This window comes from Podarcis liolepis (assembly GCF_965112155.1).
Source record: "Podarcis liolepis genome assembly, chromosome: 10".
Taxonomy (NCBI): Eukaryota; Metazoa; Chordata; class Lepidosauria; order Squamata; family Lacertidae; genus Podarcis; species Podarcis liolepis.
In genome coordinates this window covers 31016551-31029505 of record NC_139562.1, presented here as the reverse complement: position 1 = coordinate 31029505, position 12955 = coordinate 31016551, and the positions used below count along the sequence as shown (strand labels likewise).

At 40.9% G+C, this 12955-nt stretch overlaps 1 protein-coding gene across 1 annotated transcript in view; it reads right to left on the bottom strand.

Annotated features, from left to right (window-relative positions):
* FAM83F (family with sequence similarity 83 member F) overlaps window positions 1-12955 on the bottom strand; it is a 28520-nt gene continuing 15565 nt past the window's right edge. Inside the window, exons 4-5 of the mRNA XM_083462477.1 lie at window positions 11924-12630; window positions 1-6439 (exon numbers count right to left, since the gene is read on the bottom strand). Of these exons, the coding sequence (XP_083318603.1) occupies window positions 6375-6439; window positions 11924-12630 (772 nt within the window). The 3' untranslated portion in view covers window positions 1-6374. The remainder of the gene's footprint in view (window positions 6440-11923; window positions 12631-12955) is intronic.

The window sequence follows — 12955 nt, the reverse complement described above, 5'->3', positions numbered from 1 at the left end:
TTAAAACAGTTTTGAATTTATTTGTTGTATAAAATGCATTTGTTATGACAATAAGGCACATGTACACACCAAACAAGTATGTTTACGCACAACAATATGGCATATTGTCAAAAGGCTGCCCACCAAACCTGGGTCTGCTGTTGCCAGCAACAGCCAGTGTAGACTATTCTAGTCTGTATAGCTACAAGGCATGATCAACTCAGGCACTGCGAGCCCAAAAAAGGGAAAGAGGTTAACGAACTACAGATCCCTTCCTTAGCCCATGGAAAGTCAACAACATTGCTGCTTTGCAATGTGCTCAGTCTATTCCACCAAGGAAGCATATAAGAAGAAGGGGGGAGGGACTGTTATCCAATGGCACTTCAAACAGTTTCCCTGAGCAAAAGCCACAACTCAACAAGTTAATGCTGGGAATGCAACATGTTGCATCATGGTGGGCTTCTTTTGAGGAGTCATGTACACCAGACCGTCACATATATCAAAGTTTCAAGCCTGGAATGTTCCTCTACCACCACATACACACTTATTTGCACTGCAGAAAAGTGCTTCCAGAGCCAGCAGAGGATGTGAAGTTGCCATGATCTGAGCAGGCTGAGGGCTTGCTTGTGCCATACCATGCTTGTTTTTCATGCCTCCAACCTGGTGCTACAGTCCCACAGGAAGAAGCATCACAAGTGTTCTGTGCAGACCTGATGTACCCTGAGGCTTACGTTTTCCTTTCCCGTACTTTGCTAGCATGGGAGATGCCCCATACATCCATTGCCACATTATTTCTCAAGTGCTAATACACGATAAATGGCACTGGCCAAAATAAATCATAATTATTTCCATCACCACCACCGTTGCCCATCCCTGGTCTCAGGGAAGCTGCCAGCACCATTTTAATGTGTCAATAAATTTCTACACGCTCCAAAGACCTGAACTTCACACTAGAAAGTCAAAAGTAAATCCAAGCTTTCAACACGAGCAAAAAAAGTTTCAGCTGATGCTGTCAAAGCAGAAAATTGGCATTAAAGATGACTGGAGCATAAGAGAGCAAGTGTCGCGAAAGTTAAACAAAATCCATAAAGTGTAGAAAGGAATGTTAAAAAGCTAAACACTCTGTAATAAGATCTGAGATTAAATGCTGCAGCTTAGGCACAGAGAAACCAATTTCAAGATCCACTAAGGATCCATTCTAGGAAGAGGTTCAAGAGCAGATTCTGAAGTGGGGGGGAGGGGAGGACTAGTAAAGCATATTTTCATGTTAAATCTGCACAGTTGGAATTGCTCTAGTGTACAGTCCTCTTTCCACATGATATTTTTCCTTCATGTAGATAATCTCAGTGTAAGAAAAAGGTGAACCTAGGCTGCAGCGCAACTATTTTACTGAGGCTTGTAAGCAATGTGTGCAGGTTTGTGCTTTCATAACAGACCACACTGCACCTCTGAAATTAACTTACAAATCTGCTTTATACCGTCAAACTATTGATCCACCTATGTCTATATCCAATTAATTAGAAGTGTCCCTCCATAGGTATTGGCTGCACTAGTCCCCCCCCCCATAGAAAGGCATCTGATAATCCATATTCTTTTTTCATGCTGTATATGAAGTGGACCAATAGGTTTTATAATCAGGGAAGCACTCAGTAATTTTATATGTGAGCACAGGGTTAAATTAAATAGCTGAAAGTCAGCTGAAAGATTTCCTTTTAAGCCTAGCCTTAATGGGAAATATGCAGCAAATAATTTCTGGATAACTAGGAAGTATTGAAGACCTTTAAAAATATTGATGAAAATTACTCAGAAGATGGGTATACAATAAGTCGACAGGCTATGAGATGAATCTTCTAATAAACTCCTGAGATCAGTTTTTAATCAAAATCTGTTCATCATGGAGAAACAGAAAGTTTCAAGGGACTGAAGAAAAGTGGTGAATTTTCAAAGACATTATTTTAGAATTATGACCAGATCCACTTATCTTCAATCCTGTGCAATGTAATGAAATAAATTCCAAATATACACAACACTTTTAGCATAAGCTACAGAAGAAGTATACTGCAGAAATAAAATAACTAAACATTCAGTTCCACTATGCTACGATTACAGGGAGAGACTAGAACGAATGGGTCCTAAAATGTTTATAAGATGATCATCAATTAATTGCAAACTCACACTGAAATCTTGATCTCTTTTATGCCCTCTTAAATCACACCAACCTAAATGGAACTTAGGTGCGTATTATTACGTGTAGATTTATAACCTGCATATATCAAAGCCTCAGCAATGACAAGGTCTGCTTGCTAGCATAATATAGATCAGCTTCAGATGTCATTAAAAACTTCAGTAAGTAGATGTTCTGTGCTGTCACCAAGTCAGCCAGACCCTCCTTCCCTCTCTCTCACACAGAGAAAATTGCTCCATGAAGTCACACTATTTGTTCCTCTAGCCAAGCATTGTCCACTCTGACTGACAGCACCTCCACAATTTCTCAGGCAGAGGTCTATCTCATCACTTGCTACCGAAGATCCTTTTAACTGGTGATGCCAGGGAATGAAACTGAGACCTTCTGGGTGCAAAAGCCCAACACCATGTCACAATCCCTTCCCAAAAGTTCATGGTGGGTGTTATGACTCGGGCAGAGTGACCCAACTAAACCACCCTAGAAAAGAATACCTGATGACAGGCTACTTTGTTCACCCCAGGCATAGTTTAGTTGACTTAGTGTTAAGGAGAACTTTGCTACACATCTCTGGTAGAATGTGTTCTGAAATGGTTATCTGTACAGATCCCAAAATGCAATTTGTGTAGCATTGGGGTTTTTTGTGCAATATGTGCTTGTACATCATCCTCATGAAAGTTCTAGTTCCCAATACCGCTGTCAAAGTGCAAACCCCTTGTGTAGATCTGATTGTCGGAGAATTTAATTGCAGTTGAAGCTTTCCATAAAGAAGGGTGTGCACATATGAACATAACCTGAGTGGTAAACCCATCATCAAAACACACTCATGTTTTTATTAAAATATACTAACTTATCTTCTGGGTCAAGTTCAGAGGAAACCATTAGCGTTTGCAGCAAAAGCACAGTACTAATTGGCCCTAAACAGGTATCATCACTAACTCATCTCCCCCTCCCCCAAAACAATTTGCCAATGTTTACACACACATTGATCATGTACATGCAGCAATTTCAAAGTTTAAAAATGTACATTTTAAAATGGTGGACATGGGAACCAAGATCTGACTATTGAAGCGGTAGCTATGTAGTGCCAACCAGATGGTTTATTAGATTTATATACCACCCTTCATCATAAGATCACAAGGTGGTTCACAGTTGATGTTGGATTCCAACTCCCACCAGCTCCAGCCAACATGTCTAATCAGTGATGCTGGGAGGGGAATCCAACATTTGAAGGGCACTGGGTTGACTAACGCTGGACTATTAGATCAGAAATTGATTTCAAATAGGGGAAACTGGGCTTCAGCAGTCAAATAGAAACAATTCAGGCCTTGTTTGCATGCACATCTGTATGCACCTAAGCATATTTTGAATTGCTTTGCAATGCAATGGGCATTACTATCATTCTAAAGTACAATTCCAGTACCACATCAATTCTAATTTCATTTGGGTGTTAAAACATTCAGACACATCATTCAGTCCCTTCAAATTATCTGTGGCTTTAGAAAAACATGATGTTCAAGATTTAGTTTCATTTCATTTTGTGGTTTCTGCATTTCAACAACAACAAAAGTATCATCACATACCCACAATCATGAAACACTTTTGAAATCAAGTGGCTTTTTAAGATCATGAACAAATACAAGAGCCACAAAAAAAGTATCTGGGGATAGATGGAAACAATTCATGGGACTTGTTCTAAAAACAAAAACAAAGCCTGCTTGGATTTATAGTTATTGGAATGCATGATTAAGCCCTGTAAAAACTTGCAAGTGCACATGGAATTAAAATATAGAATTAGTTTTTAAAAATAAATTACCTTTTAAATATTAATTTTCCCGGATGTTTTAATATGTACATATTTTTCAATTGGAGCTACTCCAAATCAAAACAGACTACCTTTTTCAAGGGATTCAAGGCAGTTTTGACACAAGTGAACTGCTTATGTTCAGCAGAGTGAAGGCGGAGGCTGTGACTATTACAACAATGGTTGCATTGATATATTTTTGAAGTACAATCATCCCACTTGGAAGTTAAATGTATTGCGTGCATATACCACGTCTGGCTGAAAGTTGGCCATCTGAATATAGATGGAGAAGTGGGTGAATACCATTGCGGTTTTAATACACCGTTCATCTCCATGGAATCCAGTTTAACTAGCCATGTGTACAGAGGAAGGGAAATCGCTGTAATGAACAGCTTCCAGGCAGAGTACAGCACATGCCCCGCATACCATTAAATCAATGTTAAATAGCACTAATAAATAGATGGTTGGCTAGGCATGAGCTCCCCCACCCGTAACCCCTCAGCCATCCAAATGTAATCCAATTTCTAGAAGACCCCTTGCTATAAAAGCTGACACAGCAGGCAATTCGACAGCACAGTGTGTGTGACATTTTCTCTTGGATGTATTTCTTACTGAACATTCTCAAACAGAGCTAGCATGTGTGTTAAACAAGGCAAACTCTGCACCTCACTCTCTGCTGATTAGTATTCTGTAACAGACAGGCTGGATACAAAAAGGCAGACAGCCTCTGGTAGGGCTTGAAAGCTACTGTTTCAGGCAGCATAAAGCCACAGAATGACTATAGGACAGCTGTCTGGAAAACAAATGTCCGTATATTGAATTAATCCACTGGGCTTGTATAAAGTAGTGTGACTCTGCACTGACAACCTTGACTTTTTAAGCGCTGGAATAAGGAACTGAATTAGGTACTTTTAATCATTTGTCATTATAAATCTGGACAAAAGTAACGAGATGCAAGGGAAGATTAAATGATTTCATTTATACCAATCTTGCATTGTTTTTCCACCTGCTACTCTTATCAGTGCATCTTTTAAGTTGTGTTTTTTTTAATAGAGATCATGTAGAATCTCACCTGCACACCTTAATAAGCATCACCTGACATTATGACCCATGCTTTCATCCAAATAACCATTACAGGGCATAAAATTTGCTTAAATGTCAAGTTCTATATGGAATGAAGAGGAATTGGATATCAATTTCACTGACTCTTTCTGCATTGCCTAGAGGAATCTCAATAGATTTCTGAAGAGGAGCAACAAACACGTACAGAAATCCTTAGGCCACCCCTCCCCCAATGGAAATCAGGAGTCATCAGAGAAAGTGGGGGCAGCCCATATAATTTAGTGCATTTTTATAAGTGTGCAAGTCCCATTAGATTAATGATGGGCAGGGGGACACGTTACCTCCTGGGCAACTTTCCAGAGGCCACATGTCACTGGTGGGCTCAGCAATGAATGTTAATTTTATGATTGTTACAGCAGGCTTCAATGACACATCATTCCAACCAGACAAAAACACTCAAGGAGGGGGCAAAGCAGGTCTGGCAGGGTGTGTGGCTGGTGAAGGGGTCTGGCCCAGATGGAGAGGCCTGAAGGGTTGCATATGGGCCATGAACCTGAGGTTCTGAACTAGTGCCACTGTACAATATACATGCAGCTCCCGGGTCCTTAGCACAACTGTTTTAGTCCAGGTAGGGAGTTGTGCAGCTCAGCCAAAGGAAGCAGGAGCATAGGCCCAACTCTGTGCCATAGCCGGGAGCATGAGCCCCCCAGACCTTCTCTAGCAATTCCACAGCCCCTTCTTGTCTTTGTCACTGCCAGCACCGGTGCCACATGGTGGCTATCCATGCATCAGGATTACAGAAAAGGTTATGGGAGGTGCAGAAGATCTAGTAAATGTTAAAGGTGTGCAGATGATTGGAGATGTTCGGATGTTTGAGAAATGCTGCCTCAGACATACAAAATCCCCAGCTTTGACCATCTTCTCTGGATTCTACCTTTTAACTCTGATTTGTGTTTCTGACTCACAAAATCAACAGCAGTACGGTATAATTATCAACAATGTAACCGTGTTCTTCTTAAGTCTGTAACCAAATTTAAGAAGCAACACACAGAAATAGAAAGCACCCCTACATGTATGTCAGCACAGATTTAAACTCCAAACTCCACTTATCACTGTTATTTAATTCATGCTGCTACCTCTCCACATAGGAATCTTCCATGTCATGTGTTTTACTCTGCATGTGCACTTTAGCTGGATGTACCAGCTCCGACCTTGACAGTAGAGTGTTGATACAGACCATTGTGAGGAACTTGGGACTGTAGGTTTGAAATCAGCCCACAGCTGTATATTCCACAGCCACACTTGTCTCTTTGGGTTCTCAGTTTTCCCGTCGCTGTTCTCCTCAGATCATGACACCACACAGTTGGACTGTTTGGCTCTGTCCCCTGAAGGGGAGCTTGGTCTCATTCTTTCTGTATCAGAAAAACAAAATGAACCAAATGTTTCTAATTAAAAGATTTCAAGTGTGCTTTTTAAAAAGAAAATCAACACATTCAGGCATACCTTCTCACTTTTCCTTTTCCCTTCTGCAACTCATGATCCCCACCTACAGCCCCAGGAAACATATTCCAGAAATGTTTCCATAGTGAAGGCATTTTTCAAACTATTTCGATTGTTTATTCCCAATTAATTTACAAATTTTGTTATGGCACAAAATATGGTCTTTTCAGCTTATTAACAGAGGTGCAGATACCATCAAGGCACCATGTTTAATTACTAATACTTTTATAGACTTGTATGCATTTGAACAGTTCTTGTAAATAAAGCAGAACTTCAGTATTTAAGCATCATATTATATATACAGTTATCAAATGAAGGCCATTGAAAAGGCCAATTCATTTTTTCAGGATTATTAAACGCAACATTAACAAAACCTTTTTTTAAATGCATCTTCTTCAAAGTAAAATTACTTAGATAATTGCAAACTACACTAAGGGTAGTTAAGAAGAATGAGGTAATCACCTCAGGCAGCAGATGCTAAGGGTGAAAGTAGCCTCTCTTGGCTTTCCCACCTAGCTTCCCCCTGCCATTCTCATCCTCTTTAGCTAGTGCCCTGGAAAAGCAGTCCCCAGTCCGTCCGTCCGTCCGTCTCCCCGTGTGCCACAGACAATACCAGTGAGAATCCCCTAACTGGGTGAGTAGGCAGAAAGGCAACCAGTCCAGGAAGTGCTCTCCTCCAGGCATTGCATGCGCACACATGTACCACTTTGTTCATGTGACTTATATTTAGACATTATTTACTTGAATAGTCTGCTGTAAAATTACTAGTTGATAGGTACCAGGACACTGGTCCACGTTCAAAACTTAAGCTTTAGATTCAGCCCTGGTCCTCCATACACACTATATCAACCTGCCCATTTGGCACCTGAGTTGAGCTGTTCTTTTTGTGCTCTAATTGCTACAATCTAAAACTTTTTTCACTGCATAACACAGAATGAAAAAATTCAACATACAGAAAGCTTTAATAACCTTCACTTTGGATTATATACCTATACAGGCCTCTGTTATTTTCTAGTTTTATCACTAGGGGTTGCTGCATGCCCTCTGGTCAACTTTAATAAAATGTTACAAATGATAAATGATTTTTTTCTCTGCTGTGAATTAAAACACAATGTTCGAATCTGTGCATGTCTTGTGTTATGTAGATTTCAACGCAAAAGAAACAGACTGCCCATCTCCAAGAAGGGTCTCAAAATGTATTAAGCTGAAATGTAAATAAACTTTCTGTGTTACAATTCATACTCCAGTAAAAAAAAAAAAGGGGGGGGTGCTTCTGACCATCGCTTCCACGCTAAAATGACAGAAACCTCAAGATATCCAACCAGAGTTTCCTCATCTTCCTATTTCCTTTCCTCAACAGCTGGGAACCTCCCCAAGCATATTCCAGTTGGGGAAACTCTAGTTACTGTGAGTGATAACAATTCGATGTTAAAAGACAGTACCTGAATACCTAGAACTATTAGCACAGCTTATGCCCTGTTACCCAATTTCCCATCTTCTCAAATACCATCCAGGTCTGGTGGCCAGCTTAATGTTTTATACATGATATGTGGCTGGCTCCTCACTATAGCTTGCTATATGCCATAGGTCTCTCAGGCTGCCATAGATTACTTCATTGGTAGTGAAACACAAAGTGCTTTCTTGCACTGGCTGCAAGTATAAAACATTTATGCAAAGGCAAGTGGAGCAAATTCTGAACTGTGGTGATTAGTAGTTTCGACAGCCTTAAGTGGGTTCCTTCCTACTGAAGTATCTGAAATTGTTCGGCTTAGTGTATATTGTATTTTGAGACAACTTCACATACTGTATCACCTCTGGGATTCCAATTATTGAATTGTATTGCTCTGATGAATTTGTTGTTTGCTTTATTTATATACTGCGGTGTTAGTGATTGCAATGCTTGTTTTTTAAGTGCTACTGTGAATATTGTGAGCTGCTTTGAGCTCAACATTTGTTGTTGGAAAAGCAGAATACAAATATTAAACCAAAGTCTCTAATCCAGGGGTAGGAAAGCTCAGGCCTGGAGGGCAAGTGTGGCTGGAATGGGTACTTGAACTGTGACTGTGCCTCTTGTTTGCCTGGAAAGATTGTGAGATGTGGAGGGGGGCGTGTATAGAAACTTCTGACTACTGCACAGCTCTCCCCTCTTCCACAGTTTGTGCTGGTTCTGCAGCTCCTTCTATTTCATCCTACACAGCCACTGTTAAGAGGATAGGCTAGACAGTGAACAGATTTAACTTCAGAGCAGGGGTAGCTAATCTTTTTTGGAATGAGGGCCACACTGACCCAGGGTCAAAATAGCCGTGGCAAAAACTGCCTTCCCAAGCACTACCATCAGCCATTCTACATTATTTGAAATCATTTCATCACCATTCATTGTTCTATATTCAGTAAAAAAAAATTATTTTACTCAACAAAGCAGCACCTGTGGAGACTATATGGAAGCAGGCAGAAAATCTTTTATTTAATTTAAAAAGACTATTATTTAATTTTAATGGAAATTTCAGGGGGATATGGGCCCCCCACAAAAAAACCTTCTGGTATCATGCCATCACAGCAGGAGACCCCCCTGGAGTCAACAATAATTTTAAACTCATTTCTTAAAAAACAAATGACTCATTAGGAGTGTCATGATTAAAATGCATCTTGAAACATGGTTTTAGTAACTTGGCAACCCTAACAAGCAGATGCACTAGGGCCAACTTGTGTATTTGGTAACCAAGGAAGTTAATGCTGGTTAGACATTTATGCTTATGATATATTCTTTCTTTATTACATATAATACTTTTTTAAAATGTGTAAAACCTCTCAAATTCAATGCTATCTTTTCATTATCAGCAAAGCTGTGTTTGTAACCTAGTTTGAAGCTTAGCTTTTGTAAGATGTTCAGCCTTAAAGCTGTAGTTACTTCTCAAGAACAATAGACAAGCTTTAGTAGTTGCTTGGAAACCACAGGCATGCATCAAGTTTGTGTGTAAATGGGTTTTGCTAACAGGAAGCATGAAGACCATCAAGTTGGGCCTGTGATGCAAGGTGGCAAAAAGCAGACTTTTGCTATTTTACTATGAGAAATTTTTGTACCCACGCAAATGGAGGATGTTCCCATGCATGTGGAGAGAACATTACTGAGACAATTCATACCTGAATCTTTGCAGAGAAGAATGTTTTCACAAGCCAATCAAATTTCTGGATTCTATGGGACAGAACTTTTGCTTCTCGAGATATATGACTACAGAATATCTTACTTTTATGGCTTTATCCACACTTACTTTTGCTATGCGCTTTCCAAGCACAGTGCACATTTTAAAGCTCCAGCACACTTTTTATTGCTCCAGAGCCTTCCCTGCAAAAATTCATTCTTCAAAGCTGAATTGGAGCAAAAAGCAATCTGCAGAAAACCCAAATTATGGGGAAGGCTCCAGGGTGGGGTGGGGGAGGAAGGGGGGGTCCTGGGACACAGAGCTTTAAAGTGCAGACATGTGCCTGGAAAAACCAGGGCAAAAATACGGTAAGTGTGGATAAGCCCCCAATGCCAAGGCAGAGATTAACCAATTCACAAAAGGATTACAAATTGGGAAAGTATTGAATAGCAGTGATTTCAAAAGACAACATGTGATGGTGGCATTTTGTTTTCCTACCGTTCCTGTTTTTCCTATTTTTGAGGCTCCCTAGCCAGGATCCTCTTTTTGTGTACATATTTTTCTCCTCCTTTGTGTATTAAAATAGGGTAATTCATTCACTTCAATCTCTAGTCCTCCACTTCCCAGACATTTTCTTCACAGGGGAAGAAATGTCCCAAGCTGCATAGTACTGATTTTAGGCAATAAAAGCTTTGAAATTTTTTTTGTCTGGTTATTTGTTTTTGTATTCCGTTGCAAAGGAATAGGCCAGGTTGTGGGGTTTTGTTCAACTGGGTATCCTTGCATTCCTTGTGCAAAAAAAGATTCCCAAACTGAGTGTTTCAGGTCAAGCCTGATCAACTTGGCACACACAGCAAGGCTGTTGTTTAAACTTGACTAATCAGTTCCATCCCCAAACAGGCATACGATGGGGAGCGGGGGTAGTAGGAGACTCACAAGAATGTATTGAGGGACAGATGCTGCCCATGGGCTAGCCATGTCTGTTTTAGAGGAAGTAGTTAATAGCTACAGGACTTCGGTCATTAAAAGCTACAAAACTGACCATCAGTCAAATTGTTGCACTGCAACTTCCACCATCTCTGACCATTGGGCCTTATTGGTTGGAGCGGATGGGAACCGGAGTCCATCAACATCTGAAGGGCCACAGGTTAGTTCCCTCCCCCCCAAAGTTAAGAAGACTAAACACCTGCAAGCCATACTGTAGCCAGTAATTATAAACAAGAAAGAATTGTTGTAAGGGAATTCCAAAAGGCCTCATATAAAGATTCCACAAATGCTGGCTTAGCTTATTACAAGAGACCCTTTTAATGGTTGTTGCTAGCATTCCCCCCTCTAGAATGCACAGCGGGCTTAGGGGACAGGCAGGATACTGCCTCATTTATGCGAGGTTATGAAAAATGCAGAAAAAAACACCACCTGGAGTCTCATTTTAACACTTGTTTCCTTCTCCAAACCACACTGCAAATGAGAGCTCCAGGGAAGGGAAGTGTGTTCTACTGGGGTTCTGTTCATCAGAGGATAGGGACACATGGGGACACACACACACACACACACACACACACACACACACACGGGGTAGATGCTGAGTGGATCTGTCTGCTCTGACATGTCTCATTCCTAACCCCATGATAAAATATTTTGCTATTAACAAAACAAAGACGTCAGAATTTCACCCTTCAGCCTTGCAGAGTGTAAGAAAGCAGATTAAATGTACCAAGGCGTCTCATAAAAGAGTCAAACAACATAAGAGGAGTCTATTTAAGCCTCAGCTGGTGCATCCAGGGGCGCATTTTGAATACAAATACCTTCCATGATTGTCACAGCAACTTTCTTCCCAGTCATATAAAGGTAAGTGGCATGAGGCACCTCAGTTTTGCTAATAAACCTACATTACACTCACGCAACACAGAATGACAATCTGCTTCCTTCTTGGAATCAAAATACCTGATTCACAAACCTAATTTATGAAAGAGAGAGAAATGTGAATTTATCCCATTAGCCCCCTAAATTAAACTCATCTAGAAACAAAGCTATCAGATGCGGTTAGTGTCAGACTTCAGGATTATACTAATACTTGATATAGCTGCCCTCCTTTTACTCTGCCCATACACTGACTGGTCTGTCACCCAGTATAGAAGTTTGGGGATCTGAAAGCAGAATAGAGAAGGGCAAGCTTTTCTGAAAAAAAAATCCTGAAAGAGTAACTATTTTGTTGGTAAAAACAAAAAATAAAGAGTCTTCCCCAGGATTATTTACCTGAATTAGCCCCACTACTACGGACGCTGACAGGGCGAGGGCTAGCCTGGCTTTCCTTTCCTGTCTTCACAACCACAAAGTCTTCAGCAATATCACTGGCAATAGAACTGGCATCAGCATTGAAGGGTGGTGGCCGCTTGGCCCGTCTGAAAAATCCACTGCCAAACCTCTTGACTGGTTTGGAACCAGCTTCCCCATTGGCTACATCATCCTTCCTGAGGTCACGGATGGACTCCCTGGATTTGGATTTGGATTTTAATAGGGAAAATAGTTTCTGAGGACTCCGGTTTCCTCTGTTCAGGTCCTCAAGTGGAGGCTCAATATCTGGCAGCACTTGCTCCACCGTGATAAGGTCATTCAGAAAAGTTTGCAGTCGCCTATTGGACTCACTTTCTTCTTCCTGTGCTTCTTGAGTCCCTTGTGACTCATGCCTCTGGCGGGAGGCCCAGCGCATCATTTCCCCTGGGGGAACCGCCACTACCAGTCCATACTTTGGGCTGATGGCCTTCCGGGCCACTGTAGAGGAGGAAAATCCCATTCTCCCGACACCTTGGCGGAAAGGGCATGGAAGGTTCAGCTCCTTGTAGAGGTTGACCTCCTCCGAAATAGCATAGAGTTCACGGAATTCGATATCAAACATCTCCACATGCTGCCCGCTCAAGTACAAGACCATGTTTCTGTCTATGTGGGATGAGGTCCATGTGAAACTATCAAACAAGAGATATTGTTGTTAAAGCACTGCAATCAGAAACAGTTACCCTCTCACATCTAGGAAAACATGTCGTAGTAATCAGGAAGCATATTTATTATCCAAGTACATTTGTTAATTTGTAGACACACATAGCAGAGAAAGTACTGGGAAGATAAACAGGTGACAGTCAAACATTTTTGTCATTTCTGTGTATATCGTTTCTCTTACGTCCCTTCTTCCCCTCTTAATCCTGCTTCATATTGCTCACATACTTCTCTTCCTTTCTACCTTTGTTCTGTGTTTCTTATTCCTTCTACATCCCGCTTTGCCGTCATTCTTCC